The 13265-nt window shown below is 44.3% G+C and overlaps 3 protein-coding genes and 1 long non-coding RNA gene across 4 annotated transcripts; 1 reads left to right on the top strand and 3 right to left on the bottom strand.

Annotated features, from left to right (window-relative positions):
* Positions 1–3038, bottom strand: LOC135649410 (uncharacterized protein At2g23090-like). The gene is made up of 3 exons (XM_065167723.1): positions 2879–3038; positions 2733–2773; positions 1–309 (listed from the first exon to the last, which is right to left on the bottom strand). The coding sequence occupies exons 1-3, from the start codon at positions 2949–2951 to the stop codon at positions 193–195; spliced, it is 231 nt and encodes a 76-aa protein (XP_065023795.1). The 5' UTR covers positions 2952–3038; the 3' UTR covers positions 1–192.
* On the bottom strand, positions 316–2726 carry LOC135649411 (uncharacterized). Its single transcript, XR_010501256.1, has 3 exons — positions 1869–2726; positions 572–601; positions 316–493 (listed from the first exon to the last, which is right to left on the bottom strand). It is a non-coding gene; the product is annotated as an uncharacterized LOC135649411 (long non-coding RNA).
* Positions 3039–3823: 785 nt separating the features above from the next.
* LOC135650093 (uncharacterized) lies at positions 3824–8532 on the bottom strand. The gene is made up of 5 exons (XM_065169217.1): positions 8353–8532; positions 6486–6647; positions 6200–6372; positions 4207–6121; positions 3824–4127 (listed from the first exon to the last, which is right to left on the bottom strand). Exons 1-5 carry the CDS (start codon positions 8470–8472, stop codon positions 4074–4076), a joined length of 2424 nt encoding a protein of 807 aa, XP_065025289.1. The 5' UTR covers positions 8473–8532; the 3' UTR covers positions 3824–4073.
* A 2124-nt stretch (positions 8533–10656) lies between these two features.
* LOC135650094 (subtilisin-like protease SBT1.7) lies at positions 10657–13163 on the top strand. The gene has a single exon (XM_065169218.1). It carries the CDS (start codon positions 10707–10709, stop codon positions 12978–12980), a length of 2274 nt encoding a protein of 757 aa, XP_065025290.1. The 5' UTR covers positions 10657–10706; the 3' UTR covers positions 12981–13163.
* The last annotated feature ends 102 nt before the right edge of the window (positions 13164–13265 follow it).

Below are 13265 nucleotides of genomic sequence, written 5' to 3'. Positions count from 1 at the left end.
TTTTGGTCCGGAAAGAAGCACACACACTTTATTAATTAGTTTAAAACACACAACATATGTGATGGTGATATAAAGATGAAAGACACAAATAGTTCAGATCAATAAAGTCTGCAACCTTTATATTACCATACAGAGGTATTTTACCCATACCTATTTCAACCACACTTGATAGGCTTCCTTGTGGCTTGCTTACTACTTAAGGTGGGGGAAGCACTGAGAAACATCAGACTTGGGATGCTTTGCTTCAGCATGTTCTCTGCACTTGACTTCCGATGTGGTGCATATAAATGTTTGCATGCATACCTTGCACTGGATTTACAGCAACAAAAACAAAGTCAATCAACAAATACCATATGAATGGCATGATAGCACTTTTAACATCAAAAGCTGATCATGCATTACGCAAAAAAGTTAGAAAAAAAATCCTGATGTAATTCAATTTTAACCCCTGCAATGAGGAGTTTGTGGTCTGCAAAGCCATGCACTCAAATATCTGCAAGCCAATAGCTAAAAATCATTCTAACATTGGGCTAAATTAGCAGTAAAAATTCACAGATATCAGAAAATTCACCTGAGTTGGAAGGAAAGAAAGCCTTCATCCCTGAGAATTTTGACCATTAACATAATAAGCAAAAAACTAAGAACCTATAATTTGATAAGGTCTATATATTTAGGAAGCCTACTGAAATTGTTCTTCTTAATCAATCAGCAAATTGGTTTATTAGTGCCAAATATACTTTGAATGATGACCAAATGCCTAGCTTTGTTATTGCTTCCTTGCTTTGCAATAGCCTTCCATATTCCATATATCTAGCAATGACATTTACCAAATCATTTTTTTTGGCACAGATACTGTAAACTTAACATAAATTGACAGGAAAAAACAAAGCATATTTCTTGCACAGCAAGAAGTGACAAAGGACAGAAAGCTTCATTCTCTCCAACTCAAGAGTAATTATTCTTGTGGTTTAGCGATTGAATAAAACTGCCAAAAAAGGGCCTCTTTAGTTGCTGGAATAAGCCAGCTTTTGCATTTGGTTTACTAAAAATTAAGAGGAAAATGGCCATTGGCCTCCCCCTCCCTCCTCATCCCCTCAATATGTGCCTTATTCTTATCTATATCTATATATCTCTCTTCAAGAAAAATGTGTGCTATATCTTTTGGGTCTACCCTTAAGCTAGTTCATGAGTTGCCTTCTTCAACATGGCTCTTTGACCACTGATCCCAACTTCCATCCATCAGGACCTTCAAGTCTTGAGGCCCTCTGAACACAGAGTGTTGCCAAACAGAATAGAAGAGGAGGAGGAGAAAAAGACAAAGCAGAGGACAAGCACTAGTTTGTCAACAAGGCAACCTGCATTAATGCTGTCGCCATACAAGAGGAGATGAAGTGAAGAAAAAGAAAAAGATTCTTTCTCATATTGCACATATATTTCTAAAGTTCTCTAAATGATGGCAAATTATTTGTGATTTTTTTAATTTTTCCTTCTAATTCATTTTTTTTTAAAATGCTAACCCCCTGATCCAATAGATCCATTCCACTCCCAATTCCATCCCAACAAAAAACTCCAGGTCCAAATCCTTTTTAGAGTTTGCGTATTTTAGTTAGCGCTGTTTATATACAACAAAATGTAATAAAAATCAATTAGATCTAAGGCCAGCAAAGGCAACTTAGCCAAATTTGTGTAGAACTTTTACCGAGGTCATTGCCTAATGCAAATGCAATTGATGAATGGAAAAGCAATTATTTACCTATATATTTTCCAATTTTACATTGGGAAGTTCCATATGAAAAAAACACAGAAAACAATCAGACTATTTAGACTGCTGTCACAAAAGTTCCATAAGAAAACCTTAAACAATTTACCCAAAAAAGTCAGGACACGTATAGCCCACCAACTTCGTGACCAGAAATTGCTTGCTGACAACAAAATGCTAATTTAAAGTGCCAGAACTATGCTTCATGGTAGCCGTAGTGCAGTACATCTCCTACAAATTCTGAGGCACGCCCTATTACAAATTAGCATCAGTGCAAGAATCAGGTGATAAAGTGAAGAATAAGGAGCAAAAAGTTCCATGAAAAAAAAAAAAATCCTAAGTGCACCTAACAAATGGTGTCGGACACAAAGGGAATGTTATTTGCATACAAATGCATACATAAGGACCCAATAAAAACAGATGCCTAACTAAGATAGCATCAGCATATCCATGAAGGTTGTGTTATCCCCTCAAGTTCATCTATACAAAATAAGACCATCAAGAGGGATACCTCCATCCAAGTGGAACTTGGAACCAAATCTTTCAAAAGGACACATGATTTCCTATCGTTATCACCATCAAATTCTTCCAAAGAATCATACTTTTGTCCCAATCGAATCATCAGCTAACTAAGCACAACAAAATCAATAATAATATTAAAAAAAAAACACGCCAATCGTTCCCTATCATCTAAAAGACGAAAGCCAGTCAATTCTTCTGTTCGAAAGAAAAGGGTCAGATCGAAAAACAAAAACCCTAGCTTTCCGAATCATCTACCCATGCCCTTCCACTCTAAAATCGTACGGAGTTATCAACACGTATCCATACAAGGCAATCCACGAACACGAATCCAATCGGTCGCTCCGATCTGATACCGAGATCGCCATTTTCCAGTAAAAAGAGCAACAGGAGAGCAAGAAGACCAACAAAAAAGAAGAGGAGGGAAGACGAGAAGTCGAAGCAAGGAGGTAACCTGAATGGTCATGGCTTTCTTGTTCGATTCCAGCTGGCTGCCTGCACCCACAAGAGATAAGGAAAACCGATCAAATCATGAGATTCCACGAAGTTCCCCCAAAAATCAAAGAAAAAGATCAAAGATCTGGAAAGGAGTAGGAATACCCTTGGCGGCTTTGTTCTTCTCTATGTTCCTCTCGCGGGCCATCTTGGACTTCTGCCCATTTCCGCCACCCATCTCCGATCTCTCTTCCTCTTCCCACTTCTCCCTTCTCCTCCTTGCGATCGGATCGAGGAAGGATGGGGCGATGCGGCAGGACAGGGAAGAGATTAAGGCAATACAACAGGGAAGTTTACATATCAATTCTTATAAAGTTTATAATATCATATGTACCCTTACAATTTTTTTTTATATGTAGCGCCCCATAAGATCTTTATACATAGAATATATATAATTTGTAAGAAATATTGATATTATTAAAGGTTCCAACAAACAGTCAATTGATGGTAACTAAAGAATATAAATTATAAGAGAATATACATATGTCAGGTTTTATGTTTCCCAGGGACATATATGTTAAATTTTAGAGGAAAAATACTTAAAACAGTGAGTTTATAGGGGCGTTTATGAAACTTTTCCCATTAAGACGGCCAAGCACGCGGTGCGAGGGAGAAAGAAGCGCGTGGCATCAAAAAGCGTGAGAGGAGATGAGCGATGAATAAATGCGGTATGATCTCGTCGGCAGCTTCCGCGCCGTCGTCAATTAACCGCGTTCAAGTTGGTGGACTTCGTGGCACAAAATCTATGGCCTATCGGTGAACGGACATTGGCTTTATGTCCGCTTCTAATTGGATCAAAATGTCAGATTTTGATCGAATCAGACCATATCGGTTCTTTCACTTTCCCTTTGGTCATCGAATTAGGTCACATCTCGAAACAGATCGAGTCAGATCAGATCCATTCATAGTCATTTTCTTTTTGTTGTTCTAACTTGAATATTGAGTCAGATCAAATACATTCAAAGCCATATATCGACGGTGCCATATATGCTGAGAAAGGCGAAGAAATGAATGAATGACTTCGTTATGAAGTATTTCCTGTCATTTGATATCTCATAAGTACTTCATGGCAGATGTCATTGAGGATAGTATATCCTCCTTATTCCACCTAATATAAACCATGGAAAATGACGACTAAGTACAGCAGAACCATTTCACTAGTATGAATCCTATTGGTTCTATATGCACGCCAAGAGACTGAACATAGATTTCAGATGTTCAACAAAATGGAACTTATCAGAAGGATGCCCGAAGAAAATTGTACACGGAAATCAGAGCAGGAGAAGTAATTGGATTTGCTTCATAGTTGCATTTCTCGGTTGTGTTCCTCTTCCTCAGCCTTCCTCCAAGCAGCCTGAAAGAAGCATCAGATGCGCCATAAGGTTCTCTGTTACTTTCAAAAAGGAAACAAAAGAGACTGAATTAATGCTAACCTTGTCTCGTTCAATCCTTGATAGATGGGGTTTCATTGAATTCCCTAAACTCATGCCTCTCCATGCTTCTTGCAACTCCCTTTCCCTGGCTTCTCTACGAGATTCATGCTTGATATAGTCTGCTGATTGTTGAGTTGTAGCCAGCTTGGCCTTCTCCAGTTTGGACTGATGCTTCACCAGGATTTCATCTAAACTTTGTGCACATGCTTTAGGCTGCTGTTTGCTTCTTTTCACTGTCCTTGCACCTTCATCTGCTGCAAGCATCAGTTTCTCCTTCTCAAGTCTAGAGACATGCTTCACCAAGATCATGTCTAAACTCTCTGTATCCTTGACATCGGTTGTTTGGTTCTTCTGGTCTCTTAGGGAAATCTCATCCCTCCTTTGTTCCAAAGCTTGCATTTTCTCCTTCTCCAACCTATGAATTGGTTTGACTAAAATCTTATCAAGGCCCATTGTTTCAAGTGCGTCGCCACCACCCCTATTTCTTTCCTGATAAGAAAAGGTTTTCAACACTTCGATCTTAGCTCTTTCAACACGAGACATGCGTTTACTAGCTTGATGCATCTCATCAACAGGATTGAAATCTATATTCTCTTTGCCTTGTTGTCTACAAGCAGAAGGTGGTCTTGGAACTTCTTCATGTATTACCATTACGCCATGATGTTCAATATCTTCAGTCAGTCCTTGAGAACTACTCAACTGTCTACATACATTGTTAATTGATATTCCATATTTTCCTCCTAACAATTCATCTGTGGTGTTGGATCGCTTTCCTTTCAGAGTTGGGATACTGTCACATGTAGGTGCATCAACATTGCATTTAGTCTCTGCAATTTCAGATTGAAATTCACTTTCAACATTCCGTTCCACACCTTTCCTATCCTCCACTAGTGAGTTGCTCCTGTAATTGTGCTTCTTGAATTCTAGGACATCTCTTTCAAGTTTAGTGACATGCTTCATGAGAACACTTCCCAAGTCCAAAGTCGAGTCTACATGTCTTTCATTTTTGTTTGATGGCTTACTTTCAACAACAACATGGGTCTCAGATGTTTCTGAAGTTCTCTGATTAATCAAATCTCTATTATTTTTCCTTGCTTCTTGAACTTCCCTTTCAAGTTTCGAGACATGCTTCACCAGAGACTTGTCCAGACTGGGTATTTCAGTCAGAGCTTCTTTCTCTTGCACAGTGTGACCCACGATGGATGTAATGCTGGAATCTCTTCTCATTCCTGTTCTTAGTTTAGAAGTGCAACTGCTAATGGCTTCAAGATCATTATCTTTGTCGTGCTCCATTTCGCAAAGTGCAGCATTCAGGCCACAAGTTGCAACAATAACAGCCAGAGAAGCAAGCTCATCCTCATGCAAACTTTTTAGTCTTTCAAGCATCCTGTCAATGAGCTCTGTTGGTGACATAGAGATACTGCTGCCACTATCAGTTGGAAGCAAACTGTTCTTGCTTTTTCGTTGTTTCATTTTGGTGGCATGCTTCATGTCTGTGTCACCACTAATATGTGAGACTTTCTCACGTTCTGCCCCATGACCAGTGTCACATTCAGAAGTTATTTCTGGTACATCCTCCATGGTACGATTGCCATCAGGATTTTGAGTGATTTTATAAAGTAAATCTCTAAATTCTTCTTTTTCCAAAGAAGAGGGGCAATTTGCAAGCTGTATGAATGCCTTTTTAACCGTTGCTGCCACCTCTTTATCTACCTCGAAGGCAGTTTCAAAAGAAGCAGTCACTGTATGAGTGGACCGTCCTCCAATACCCAAAGATGTTTCTATTTCGCATGTTCTCCTTTGACAATCTGGCCTATCATACATCATTACTCCCAAAGCTCTTGCTGCTTCAAAGGCTTCTTCTGCGCATTTCTCAGCTTTCTCCAACCGTGCCTCTGCTTCTTTACTTTTAATCCTGCTATAAAAAGGATTTTTTTAATCACTTCAATTAGTACATCCTGCACACAATTATGAGATTTAGATAAGGTATTGCCTAGCTGCTCCTAGTATTCGACACCAGGAGGCTTCAACCATAGCAGATTTGCGAGCTTCCATGGCCTTCTGAGCTGCCTCATGAGCTGCAATCTTTTCCCTTGCTATCCTAGTATAATGAGGGTTGGCATTTCCAAGCGTTTCATCAAGAGAAAGGTTCATTCCTTCAATCTCCTAAAGAAAGCACAAAGATACATTATCCTAACCTAAAACTTAAAGTATGTAGACGTGCAAGTACCACACCAAAATTATGTTGAAACAGATAGAATAGATGGCAATGACACTACCTGTAGATGCTTGATTTTTCTCTTCAAGAATGAATCAGTCTTTTTTCTAGGAAACCAGTTCAGGGGAGAAACATTTTTTCGATGTGGGGGCTTCTTGATCTGTGATGTGGACTTATTAACAGTATTCAAAATCGAATGTCCACTGTCTTTGGATCCACCAATCTGCATGAGAGCTCTCAGCTGTCAATAACAGTTTTCAGTTGTACATAGATCATCAACATTGGTAGAAGCTTATCTTCCTTAACATTAAATAAAAACCAAGGTTTTTTATTAATGACAAAAACATTTTCCAAGTGCTACTTCAAAAATTGAAAATCTCACAGGAATTTTCTGCATGCTATCTTTACAAAATTTGAAAGACATAATGCCCTTGAGTGACATGATCCTGCTTCTGATTGTATTCCAGAATACCTTGGGGCTTGACATCCAGCTCTAGCCAGTGTGTTTGATTTGCCATTCATAATTTTGTAGACACGACAGTTCTGGTGAATTTATCCACATTAATGTAAAATCAAGAAAATATCTTGACATTGCCTCATGCACATGCAACTCATAGCACCTAAAAATCATTGATCGACTGTTTGCTATCAACAAAGCTACCTGTTCAGTACGTTGGTGAACATGGAGGCAATTGATATTTTGGTTGCAAGCTCATGCACAAATCATGTGGAAAATAATAGACGTCCATGGTAACACATATATGAAGAAATAGGAAGATATAGCCTTCATTTCCTAAAAGCAGCATACATAAGACTCTATAATGTATGTTTATCTTCCTTGCCAATGACTATTCACTTCTGCCTTTGACCTTCTTCCAAGTTTGGTAGTGCTATAACCTACTGCCTCTTTGAAAATCAACTAAGCCATATTTGCCAAATTACTGGAAAGTCAACTATGGATGACAAAGAGATGGCATTTCAACAAGGTGTTATACCTTCATTACCTAAAAGAGCACATAAGAAACATAGTCTATGTGAACATAGTTTGCTCGCAAATAATTATTCTCTTTTGCCTTCAATCAGTTTCCAACTTTGATAGTTACTGGAAAGTCAACTATGGATGACAGAAAGATAGCATTTCAACAAGGTGTTATCCCTTCATCACCTGAAAGAGCACATAAGAAACATAGCCTATATGAACATAGTTTGGTCGTGAACATAGCCTATGTCAACAAGTCAGTTATTCCCTTTTGCCTTCAGTCAGTTTCCAACTTTGATAGTACTACTAATGTATTTATGCACCATATTTATGGACTACTCACAACAAAGGCTCCACTGATGTTTTTTCCACCAAAGGGCAGTCCAGTGCACATGGATCCAACTTTGGGGAAGGTAAAACAAATGGATAACATAGTATGTATACTTGATAGTTAAAACAGAAGAATATCAAACAATGGATTATCAAATTACCTAGCAATAGAGGAGAATCGGCAGCACTTATTGATTTAATTTAAACAAGCAACCAAAGCTATTTATGCTTTAGCTAAAGTCAGATATTACATACAATTCAGCAATGGTTGTAAAAAAATTCCCTCTCTGTACATCGATCTTAAATTAGTACTCAAAAAAATCAAGCTTTTGGGGAGATGGACAGGACAACCAAGACTGTGATTAGACTCTAAAGCAAGTATCTCCTATAAGAACAGATATATAATTACGGGAACTTAATGCGAAGAACACCAGGCATCCATCAAATAGTGACCGAGACGATCAAGAATGCCCCAAGCAAATGAGCACAACTGAGTGTTTTGACTCGAAATTTTAACTACACCAGTAGATAAAGACAAAGAAGATACCTAAATAGATTCATGAGAGGAAAAATATGGAAGTATAAAATGCGATTCGACAGGTTCGGGTTTCCAGAAAACCTTTCTGCCGCAGCCGCTGGTGGTTGACGTCGGAGCTTCAATAACCGAACCCTTCTTCTCGAAATCGGTGGAAGGCTTCGTCACGGGCTCATCAGGCGAGAGATCGCTGCCGGACTCCATGGCGGAGGGAGCTCAAAAATCGAACGGGAGCGAGAGCTTGGTATCGTCTTCCTCTGAAACCCTGGGAGGCGCAAAGGGAAGGGTTCCACGAACCATCTGAAGGCTGTTAAATTCCAAATTTGAAACTAGCCGTTACGGGTTTAGATATTTCCCGATATACCCCAAAAGTTTACTCACTGCCCTACCTGAATATCCTTTGGAAGAAACAGTGGTCCAGCTTACGGGCCCCACTAGAAAAAGTAAGAGAGCCTATAGAAGAGGCGTTATGGTTGAGTGTGCGTCGTGGGTCAGTTCAGGTACCACGGACATAATTCTCCTGGCAGTTCTCAATCTCTACCCTCCATATATGGACGGTAGACATTGAGGGTGATCGGGTCCAACGTATATGGACGGCTAGGATGTGAGGATAGAGATGAGGGAGTTGGGCCATAAATATGCATATTTTTCGATGCATAAAGTACGGGTATACCGGTGATGTATCAATTTCACTCATCAAATTTTGGATATATTGGGTTAAATACCAATTAAATCGAAAAAACTTAAAATTATTGGATTGTGACTCGTGAGATGAAAAGAACAGAAGATAAGAACAATTAACGAAGAAGTGAGGAAACTTTATTGAATAAATGAAAAATGCTTCAATACATTAACATGTTCCCTCTCCTATTTATACAGATTAGGAGAAATGATTTCTCTCAACAGAATAAATGATGATGCTCCTGATAAGAATACCAATCTTGGATCGATACAAAGAATGACGATAGACTTCATTGATTGTTGTTGTTGTGAGGCTACCACGGTGAGGAAGATGAGGATTGACTGTGGAGCCTCTTAGGAATGTGGTTGCAGCGGCGTTGGTCGCTGGCCGAAGACAAGGGCGAAACTTCGATTTTCTCATTGCTCTGGTACTATGATAAAAAGAATAGAAGATAAAAATAATTACCGAAGAAACTTTATTAAAGAAGTGAAGAAGTTTTTTTGAATAAATGAAAAATGATTCGATACATTAAAGAAATGATTTCCCTCGAATTTTCTACAACGTCTACCCCGGCGTCACAACTTTGCACGCTCAGGCCGCCGCCACCTTGTTGACGTAGAATAATCTCGTTGCGGCAGACCGCCAAGCTCGCCTCCACCGACCTCAGCACGTTCTGCCTTTCCTCCCTCGACATGCCGTCGATGTATCACTCCCAATCAGCCTCCGCCTCCAGCAGCTCCTCGAGCTCCAACGCCGCGTGCTCCTCGCTAACATCGGCCGCCGACCCCTGCTTCTTGCGCGGCGTTTGGCAGCCAGGACGTGATGCAAGCGCCGCTCCCGCTTCTTCCATTCCTCATTCGGTGCACTCATGTACCTGTCAATGGCGATGCGGCGATGTGAAGACTCGGCCATAGCTGTTGCGGCCTATCACGGCCGCGGGCATATATATATATATATATATATATATATATATATATATATATATATTGTAGTGTATACGTCTACTAAACTTGCTTAAATCCGATTCAAGTATTTTATAATCGGACTTAAAAATGAATTTGTCTAGTAAGCCAATTACGTGTTACATGCTCAGTTTCCATGTTTGGTATTTCAACATACACTTTACATCCCCAATTGCCATCAGTATCATCACCATATTTCATATGCCACTTAGGCCACCTTTTCCTTTTTCGCTTCCCACCCACTATCCCATGATCGTCATGGCACATTTTATCCTTATCCAGCGTTTCCCTTCTTTCTCTCCATTATCTTTACCTAATATCTTTACCTACAGTAATCATGATGGTAAGTTCTAATACCATGATGAAATTGATCTCTTACAATCTGAACGATTATGATTTAAGTTATAAGATAACATTTTTTGTTTGAAGGAATAAGACCATGAATAACCTTTAGCTCACATGAACCTGATTTGGTTAGACTCTCTTCCCTGCTATGCCAAGAAACATGGCATCAAACACAAACAGAGACGCAATCCATGTGATCGCATATGCTTCCTTTTTCTCTTCTATCCTGTGGCTTGTGGTTCTGCTTCACCGCCACCACTACCACCATCAGTGGCTACTCTGTTTCTTGCCCGCAACTTCTTTTGTTGTTCTGTGCAAGCAATCATTGCTTGATCCGAAACTTCACCGCAATCTCTTCTTTCTTGCCCACAACTATTTGCTTTAAATTCTTGCTCAAGCGCGTGCATTGTACGAGTGTGTGCTACTGGTGAAGGGTGGTGAGAGGATCGATGGAGCCACTGAGGTCGTCGTCATTGATGTTACTGCTGCTGGTGATATGCTGCAGCAGCACCGCGGCGGTGGCGGCCGCCAAGAAGCGGACGTATATTGTCCACATGGCCAAGTCGCAGATGCCGCCTGCGTTCGCGGAGCACCGCCACTGGTACGACGCCTCGCTGAGGTCCGTCTCCGACACCGCCGAGATCCTCTACGCCTACGACACGGTCGCCCACGGCTTCTCCGCGCGGCTCACGCCGGCGGAGGCCCGCGCCATGGAGCGCCGCCCGGGCGTGCTGGGCGTCATGGCCGAGGCTCGGTACGAGCTCCACACGACGCGCACCCCGGAGTTCCTCGGCCTCGACCGCACCGAGGGGTTCATCCCCCAATCGAACACCACGAGCGACGTCGTCGTCGGGGTGCTCGACACGGGCGTGTGGCCGGAGCGCAAGAGCTACGACGACACTGGGCTCGGGCCGGTCCCGGCGAGCTGGAAGGGCGCGTGTGAGGAGGGAAAGGACTTCAAGGCCGCGAACGCGTGCAACCGGAAGCTGGTCGGCGCGCGATTCTTCTCAAAGGGGTATGAAGCGCGCATGGGCCCTATCAACTTGACCAGGGAGTCGAGATCCCCCCGGGACAACGACGGCCACGGCACCCATACCTCTTCCACCGTCGCTGGCTCAGCCGTCCCCGACGTCGACTTTCTTGGCTACGCCGCCGGCACCGCCCGCGGCATGTCCACCCGCGCGCGCATCGCCGTGTACAAGGTCTGCTGGCTCGGTGGGTGCTTCGGCTCCGACATCCTCGCTGCCATGGACAAGGCCATCGAGGACGGCTGTGGCGTCCTGTCCCTGTCCCTGGGCGGCGGGATGTCGGACTACTATCGCGACAACATCGCCGTCGGGGCTTTCAGCGCCATGGCGATGGGGGTCGTGGTCTCCTGCTCCGCCGGCAATGCCGGCCCCGGGGCTTCTACCCTCTCCAACGTAGCGCCGTGGATCACCACCGTCGGTGCCGGCACGCTCGACCGCGACTTCCCCGCCAACGTCCTGCTCAGCAACGGTAAGAACTACACCGGCGTCTCGCTCTACAGCGGGAAGCCACTTCCCTCCTCGCCGCTCCCATTCATTTACGCCGGGAACGCCACCAACACTACCAACGGGAACCTCTGCATGACGGGGACCCTCCTGCCCGACAAGGTCGCCGGAAAGATCGTCCTCTGCGACCGCGGGATCAACGCCCGGGTACAAAAGGGGTTGGCCGTGCGTGACGCTGGAGGGGCGGGCATGATCCTGGCCAACACCGACGCCAACGGGGAAGAGCTTGTGGCCGACGCGCACCTCCTCCCCGCCACCGCCGTCGGGGAAATAGCCGGGGACGCCATCAAGTCCTACCTCTTCTCCGATCCGAACCCAACGGCTACCATTGCGTTCAGGGGTACGAAGGTCGGTGTCAAGCCGTCGCCGGTGGTTGCGGCGTTCTCCTCCCGCGGGCCGAGCGCCATCACTCCGGACATCTTGAAGCCGGACCTGATCGCCCCGGGGGTGAACATCCTCGCCGCCTGGACGGGCTCGGTTGGGCCCACGGGGCAGGCGGCGGACCCGCGGCGGACGGAGTTCAACATCATCTCCGGCACGTCCATGTCGTGCCCCCACGTCAGCGGCCTGCTGGCGCTCCTCAAGGGAGCGCACCCGGACTGGAGCCCCGGCGCCATCAAGTCCGCCCTCATGACCACCGCTTACGCCGCTTACCCCGGCGACGGTGGGATCCTCGACGTGGCCACCGGCCGCGCCGCCACTCCCTTCGACTTCGGCGCCGGCCACGTGGACCCGCCGAAGGCCCTGGACCCCGGCCTCGTCTACGACCTAACCACCGAAGACTACCTCGACTTCCTCTGCGCCCTTAACTACACCCCCCTCCAGATCGCGCGACTCTCCCGGCTGACCAACTACACCTGCGATAGACAAAAGGCCTACGAGGTATCGGACCTCAACTACCCCTCCTTCGCGGTGGCGTTCGCAACGGCGTCGACGACGGTGAAGCACACAAGAACGCTGACCAACGTCGGGGCACCTGGGACGTACAAGGCGACCGTGTCGGCGCCGGAGGACGTTAAGGTGGTGGTGGAGCCAACGGCTCTGACCTTCGAGGCGCTGGGGGAGAAGAAGAACTATACCGTGACTTTCTCAACGGCGTCGCAGCCGTCGGGATCGACCGCGTTCGGCCGCCTCGAGTGGTCCGACGCCCGGCACGTGGTCGCGAGCCCCCTGGCCTTCTCATGGACCTAAAGATGGCGTAAGGATGACAACACCGAGACCGTCCGATGGCGGCTTGTCTTAGAAAACAAGTGAAGGTATACTGTGTCGTGTTTTATTACTCGTTGCTGTTTAGATTATTAACATTATTGTGGATGGAACGACAATAAGCTAAGCTTATTGTATATACTATTAAATGAAAAATATGCTTATTAAGGACTGCCCAATGCTTGATTCGATGTGTTTAGGCTCCTTGAGGGTAGTGATTTAATTAATGGTTCAAATGGTGGGAAAGTGTACGCATTAAACGGAGAACAG

The sequence above is a fragment of the Musa acuminata genome, chromosome BXJ3-9, assembly GCF_036884655.1.
Source record: "Musa acuminata AAA Group cultivar baxijiao chromosome BXJ3-9, Cavendish_Baxijiao_AAA, whole genome shotgun sequence".
In the NCBI taxonomy this organism is placed as follows: Eukaryota; Viridiplantae; Streptophyta; class Magnoliopsida; order Zingiberales; family Musaceae; genus Musa; species Musa acuminata.
Note: the sequence above shows the minus strand (reverse complement) of the source record. Positions and strands in the feature narration are given on the sequence as shown.

Excerpts from the sequence above, each read along its gene's own strand:
- LOC135649410 (XM_065167723.1), bottom strand. The coding sequence starts at position 2,951 with ATGGGTGGCGGAAATGGGCAGAAGTCCAAGATGGCCCGCGAGAGGAAC. Across the intron at positions 2,774-2,878 it reads GAAGAACAAAGCCGCCAAGG|GCAGCCAGCTGGAATCGAAC; the intron begins GTATTCCTACTC and ends TTGTGGGTGCAG. Across the intron at positions 310-2,732 it reads AGAAAGCCATGACCATTCAG|TGCAAGGTATGCATGCAAAC; the intron begins GTTACCTCCTTG and ends CTGTAAATCCAG.
- LOC135650093 (XM_065169217.1), bottom strand. The coding sequence starts at position 8,472 with ATGGAGTCCGGCAGCGATCTCTCGCCTGATGAGCCCGTGACGAAGCCT. Across the intron at positions 6,648-8,352 it reads CCAGCGGCTGCGGCAGAAAG|ATTGGTGGATCCAAAGACAG; the intron begins GTTTTCTGGAAA and ends GCTCTCATGCAG. Across the intron at positions 6,122-6,199 it reads CGAATACTAGGAGCAGCTAG|GATTAAAAGTAAAGAAGCAG; the intron begins GCAATACCTTAT and ends TTTTTATAGCAG.
- LOC135650094 (XM_065169218.1), top strand. The coding sequence starts at position 10,707 with ATGGAGCCACTGAGGTCGTCGTCATTGATGTTACTGCTGCTGGTGATA.